A 6,699-nucleotide genomic window follows, 5' to 3' on the forward strand; every position below is an offset into this window, starting at 1 on the left:
GGTCCCTTCCAACCCTAATTTTCTATGATTCTAAGTCAGGAGAGTGTGGGCAACCCAGAGCTGCCTGTACTCTCCAGTTGCCCTGGGTTGGAGCTCCCAGAGCTTCAGAGGCCCAATCCTGCATACCCCAGGAATTCCCATTTCCAGGGCATACAGGGTTGGGTCCCTAGAGTCCCAGGAGTGCCTGCCTGGCTTCCCCCATTTGCACAGGTGCACCCTGGAAATCCCCCAGCAGGGCACTCCCTCATCACATATTGTTCTGCTGCGCCCTGATGTGGGGCATGCCTCTGCTATTGACAAAACCCAAGGTTTCTCTGTTTGCAGAGATGTGCACGCAGGGAATCTGACTTGAGAAACATGTCTGCAAAATGGGAAAACCCCAGATTTCCCCTTTGTTGCAGAGGCATGCCCAGGGATTCATACTGAGATATATCCTGGCACAGCTGATCTACTTCATTTAGTGATGCTGGTTTATACCCAAAGAAGCTTATCCTGATGTCCTCATTGCATTCACTTTGGGTGAGAAAGGGGAGAGAAGCCTTCCCTTTAAGACCATCCACCTTTCTGGGAGACCCAAGTCTGCAGTTTTCCATTGTTCCCAAGAGGTAGAATTAATAATAGGCTGGAATGACGCAATGTAAATTTAGTCTAAACTCAAGAAAAACTTCCGGGCAGGCTGTGTGGGAGGCTGTGAAATTGTCTCCCAGAAAAAGACACCGGTAATTGGCATCATCTGGAAACTGTCTCCCAGAAAGAGTTGACTGGACAAATCCACAGGAAATAGACTGAAGGGACCAATCCTGCCTTACGGCCATGAGACAAATAGAAAAATGAATGGGACCTATGGTGCCTTTTCCATCTCTGACTTGTAGAATTCCCCTCAAAAACACATAGAGCAGATGACCTCCCCACCCAATGGCCTCTTCTACATAAGGGGCTTAGACCACAGTCCTTGGCTCCTCAGTCCCCTCACAGATGATGCCAGATCATCATATTAGGTGATATCTTACCAGAACCTCTGACCCCTGCCTCCCATCTTGTCCATTTGAGGCCAGCTGGAAGAACTGGCTCCCTTCTAGATCTAAGGGGGGGCACCAGGTACCGTTCACCTACAGAAATACTGGTGGGAATCTATTCAAAAGTGGGAACAGCAGTGGCACTGGATTCACCTCCTGCTACAAGCACAGCATTAAAATGCTGCATGGTTTACACATCACTTCATTGCATACCCTGGCCTGACTCTATCTCTTGCTGAAATCAGTGCTGTCTCTACAGTGGGCACCGTAAGAGAGAGATTTCTTCTCACAGGTGCTGGAGCTGAGTTGGCTACAGCAAGGCTAGATGAATCAAAAGGCAGCTATCATTCAGACTCTCTCCTTACATGCGGCTCTCAGGGCTCCTTAGTGCTAGCACCTGTCAGATAATGTAATTTGCAACAAAATGGGGCGGCCCCAGGGGGCCACTGACCACTAAATATTATTTGAGATCTCATAATTCTTCCCAAAGCTCAGAAATCCCAGATTGTTTCTTCAATCTCAAAAACACAACCCCAAACTTAGGAATGTTTCATCTTAACTGTAAAGCCCCCCATACTCTCCTAAATAGAACTCAGGACTGGGACACCTCTCTCCACAAGGCGTAACCATTTCCAGCTCCTTTTATCAGTAAAGCCTTTTTCTGAGCTCAGGATGTCAGAATTTGGACTCCATTTCTGAAGGATCTGGACAACAGAAGGTGCTGGCACCTTGCTCATCCTTCCCTGGGTGTTGCTGTTTACATTTGAGAAGATAGAGCCCAGGAGACAAATGCTGTATCTAGGAGAGCAGCATACAGCAAGCCCGAGACTGTCACGGGACCAGGCTGAACTGAGCTCTGCTGCTGGGCTCATATTACCCAGCTCTGTGGCCAAGCTGTTTCTCCATAGTGGACATTTCCAGAGGCAGCTTTAATTGCTTAATTTGCAGGGTTTATCCAGCCATGTTGCAATAGCTTCAAACAAATCAAACAGGCACTGCTGGAACTGAAAGGCAGCGAGGAGGCTGCTGTCTGCTGAATCCCCAAGGCTATTCAGCACAGGAGCCTCCAGAACCTAATGACAGACAGACAGTTTGCAGAGAGGGCAAGTCCCCTAGAGGCAAATCACCCTGCCCCACAAAGCCCAGAACACATACCAATTTTCTCTCAAAAAAGAGGATGCCAGATTATCTCCTGCCTCAAACCTCAGACCCTGGACTCCTACAGAATCAAATATAACACATTTACCTGTAGCTGCAAATGTGGGGCGTCTATCTTTGCCCTGCCTGGAATCTCAGTACAGAACCTGCCTTCCCTCCAGACCTGAAGCGGTGTCAGTCGTTCAGCCCCACCATTCCCAACGCTCAATAATTGCTCAGAATTCTAGGAGACAAATAACATCCAGACCCCAAAACCACAGGTAAAAATAAGGACACGGTCTATATATGACAAAGAGTGAGGCCATGGCCCCATTCCTAAGATGCAAATCATGCCTAACCCTGCTTTGGGTCACCAGGCAGCATCCTGAGCCTCATACTGTCACTTGTGCCCATCTCTCATCCAGGCAACTACAGGCACATCAGTTCCCCTCTGCTCTTGCCTCTGCCTGCGGCTGGCAGGCGTCATTGTGAATAGTCCCATGGCATTCAGATTCCAAAGTTCTGTGATCCAAATCGATGGGATGTTTCCGGGAGGATCGATTGTAAATCTGTTGCATCCTCCAGGGTTTGTTTCAGGTTTCCTGGGGCAGGGCTCTGCCTTTGGGAGATCATATGTAGGGTTTGGGAGATGGGCGTTTGCCGGAGAGGAGGCATTCTGAGAGGCAGAAGGTGATTCTGGAAGAAGAGTGGGTGGCTGTATTTTTATGGAGAGGAAGGCTTCCCAGAGAAAGAAGTGGGGGTATGGAGGAAGGCTTCTCATGTATGGGGATATGGAGGCTGGGGCTGGAAGTAGGAGGAGGCTGAAGGAGGTATGGGGAGTTCTAGGTTTTCTTGTGGGGGGATGGGAGATGTAGAGGGAGGTGAGATGGGTAAGGCAGGTGTGCGGATGTGGGCGTGATGGGCGAGGGAGGTGTGAGGATATGGAAGTGGGCATAGAAAGGGTGCATGCATGGAATATCTGGGGGCAGCCCTAGGTGTAGATTTTGAGGGAGAGGGCCTGGGGTGAGGAAGGCTGTGCATGGGTGTGCACACACATGTGCACCTGTGGGATGCTGGTTGTTGCTCAGCCCCACCCAGGAGAGAGCTCTTCCATGTTGCCCCTCCTTCCTGGTAGGAGAAATCCCATGTGAGGGGAGGGGGGTCTGACCCTATGGCTAAATGCCAACCCTCCCTTGGCAAGGGGCTGCTCAAAGTGATCAAAGCCTACATCTGGCTCTCCAGGCACCTGTCCCCCTCCTCCTCTTGCCTCCCTAGATAACAGAGAAAGGTTTGACAGACACCACCTGTTCCAGGGCAGACGCTGGGGAGACCCTAGGTTGAGGGAAAGGAGTCATTAATACCCTGATCCTGGTGGGAGGGGTGACCACACCCCTGCCAGCCCCAGGTGGGCATTGTTCTCCCCTGCCCCCACCCCCTCAGTGGGGCAGCCGCTGCACGTCTCCTGGGGGAGGCAGCCCCTTGCCCAGGCAGGGGCACAGCCTGGGAGAGAAGTAAAGAGCGAGGGGGCAGGGGGTGCAAACACCTGCGGGCATCTCAGCATGGTAGAAAACGAGGGTGGAAGGGACTGCAGGAGGTCCCCCAGCCCAGCCCCCTGCTCAGAGCAGCCCCAGCCAGATCTTCCCCGGGCAGGAGAGGGGGTGGGGGAGAAGGGAGCTGGGCTTCACCCTGTGCCCAGCCCAGCTCTGCAGAAGGCGGAGGGATGTAGGGGGGAAGCAGAGAGGATCAAAGAGATCTCCCTTCCCCCATCTCCCTCCGGGGCCAGACCCGGGGCTCCGGGCAGGGAGGCAGGGAGGAGGCGCCGGTACCTGAAATTGGGAGGCGAGGCGAGGTGCAGCCCCAGGAAGGGAGACGATCCGGCGGGGGACGCGGCTCCTTTCTCTCTCTCCGCCATTCTCCCTCTCCATGCGGGCGGAGCAGGGAGGGAGATGGATGCTGCTGATGCTGGCAGGCAGGCAGGGAGGGGAGAGGAGGGGGAGCCGGGCACGGATCCACTGGCGGTGGGGGGGGCTGGGGGCGCAGCTGGAAGCCGGCGCCGAGGACGCCCCCGAGGGCGCCAGCTGCAAGCCAGCGGCCCCCACAGCTGGATGCAGCGGCCCCGCCCCGCTCGGCCCGGGAGCTGCAGCAGGTAAAGGGGCGGGGGAGCGGCGGCTGAGGGGCCCTAGTGCCCAAGGCACCACTGGGTGCCCCCCAGGAGGACTCCTTGCCCGCCAGCCGGGCATTTCCTTGTTTGGAGACCCCCACCCCGAGGTGCCCACCAGGGAGGCCCTGCTGAGAGGGGCTGGGGGAGTTGACGGGGCCTGTGCAGCTGGTGCAGATCATGGGCCAAGCAACCAAGGGGGGCCCGCCAGAGGGCTGCAGCCCAGGGCTGGCTGGGGGAAGGGGCCAAGCTGGGTCTCTACCAGCTGCAGGGCATTCAAGTCACCAGTTCAGTCCCCACCCCCCCAGGAAGCAGCCCCCCGGCAGCAGGGCTAATGTGGCAGCAGCAGCCCAGCTTTTCTTAAGGCCATTTCATTCCTAAGGTGGAGTGCAAGCACCCCATCCAGCTCCGCACTCGTTCCTCCCTCCCAGTCCAGGCAACAGAGTTGGGAGGGGCAGAGTCCAGCTTCAGTTGTGATCTCGTGTCAGACCAGTTTCATAGAGAAACCATGCACAGGCTGCTTGGGATCAAGGCCCCGTGCATCTAGGCCGGATCTCAGGCACCAGCATCTTCTGCAACAGGTTTCTTCAAGACCATTGTGCCTCTAGTGTATGGAGATACAGGTTTCCCTCGCTTTATGTGGGTTCTGTATGTGCAAATTTGCCCTTATGCAATGACCCTTTTTATACCAGAAAAATTGTTATATGCAAGGTAAATTCACTCTTACGTGATCAGTGTGGTGGAAGCCCACAGTCAGCTGTTTTGTGCGGTGCATTGTGGGAGTGATGCACACCAAAATATAATCTCTTATGTGGATCTGTGCTCCTCACTCCTTGTCTGCGACACGTGTTGCTGTATTTGCCATCCCCATTATGGTAACATTCACTATCACCCTGTGCTTGCATGTACTGTTTGCTGTTGGTGAGTACCACTATTGTCTTGGAAAAGTGGTAGAAATGGGTCTGGGGTCAATACAGTCAAGGCCTTGGAACATGTGCCTATTTGTTACATTGTAAAGTGGGCTCCCTTTATGCAAATTTAGGTTATGCGCTATTTTCCAGGAACACATGTATAGCATAAAGTAAAGGAAACCTGTATTGTTTTCTCTCTCCAGAGCACCTCCTTCCAGTTAGAGGTGAAGTGAATCTCAGACAGATACCACCTTGAGCATGAACAATGCGTGCCTCCGATGGCTGGGGGGGCATGGTGGCAGCAGAAACGTTGTGGCAGAAGCACGGTAGCGGTAAGTGAGGCCTCCCGTAGACACCCCCAGCACTGTTGGCGGTGGGGCATGGGGAGTGCCAACCAGGGGTCAGCAACCACCCACAGACACTGCTGGCAGTCTTTTTGTAAGGGGTGTGCTGCCACACTCAGGGGGTGCACGTGCACCTGCGTGCACCCCCTATGCATCGCCCCTGACCTTGAGGGGCAAACCCTAGTTTGCGGAAGTGTGATTCAGCAGTAGTAGAGCTTGGCCATGGGCTCCACTGTTGGGAACAAGTAGGGCTTTCATCCTTTGTTTAAGCAGGTCAATCAATGTGACCATGCTCAAGTTTCCTTGGGAAGAATGGTTCATTGACCCAACCCTGCCAATTTGGGTATCCGATCAGGTGATCCTTTTGTTTTGAAGCTGTGTTTGGAACCTAGGCCACACAGGTTGGACTCTAACAAGTGAAACACTGCCAGCCATAGCTGCCTGTGCCTTTGCTTATGCTGAGCCACCACAATGTCTGTTTTTATATTTCTGTAAGTAGTCTGGGTATAGTGATATCCCATATCTTGCCCCACGTGCATAGAAGAGCACATTTCCTCAGGTCACCACCTATTGGGGGAATCTAGGTTTGGGCATGGATATGCATCAGTAGCTGTTCGTGGAGGCTAAATTACATGTTGGCTAAATATGCCCACTAGTGGTTCATCATCAGCCAGCTCTAGTGGGATGGAACAAGCTGGGAGCTCACCATGAAGCAATGCAAGTTCGTAAGCCTGCCTATGGCAGAATACATGAGTCTCCCCGGACACTCCATCATTCACCTGAGGGTGGCTCTTCTCAGACAGCAAACCTTTAAAAACTATTTGACTGAGAAACAACAGAACAGGAAGTCACCCCCACATTAGATTGCTTAAGCATGGTTTAAAAAGGAACTGTGCATTCTTAACCTGTTACCTGTATTAAGTGTTGCAATTCCTTTGTTTCCATGGGTTTACTACCTGCATGTTTGCCTCTTCCACCACTGCCCTTCCCCTCTTCTGCTTTTGTAGTCCAGTTTTTCTTCCTTATACAAAGCTTCATGCACATCCTTTCACAGCATCTGATTAAAATGAGCATTGGCCCATGAAAGCTTGTGTTATATATTTATATCTGGCCAGTTTTATATACAGGCAGGG

The 6,699-nt window shown here is 52.8% G+C and overlaps 1 protein-coding gene across 2 annotated transcripts in view; it reads right to left on the reverse strand.

The window, feature by feature from the left end:
• The window catches only part of MAPK8IP1 (mitogen-activated protein kinase 8 interacting protein 1), a 58,778-nt gene extending 54,536 nt beyond the window's left edge, over positions 1 to 4,242 (reverse strand). The window contains exon 1 of one of the 2 annotated variants that reach the window (XM_019519327.1): positions 3,980 to 4,242. In XM_019519327.1, the coding sequence (XP_019374872.1) occupies positions 3,980 to 4,065 (86 nt within the window). In that variant the 5' untranslated portion in view covers positions 4,066 to 4,242. The remainder of the gene's footprint in view (positions 1 to 3,979) is intronic. The other variant, XM_019519328.1, reaches the window with a different exon arrangement.
• Between the last annotated feature and the right edge of the window lie 2,457 nt (positions 4,243 to 6,699).

The sequence above is a fragment of the Gavialis gangeticus genome, unplaced genomic scaffold (genome assembly GCF_001723915.1).
Source record: "Gavialis gangeticus isolate Ggan-Ray unplaced genomic scaffold, GavGan_comp1, whole genome shotgun sequence".
Classification (NCBI taxonomy): Eukaryota; Metazoa; Chordata; order Crocodylia; family Gavialidae; genus Gavialis; species Gavialis gangeticus.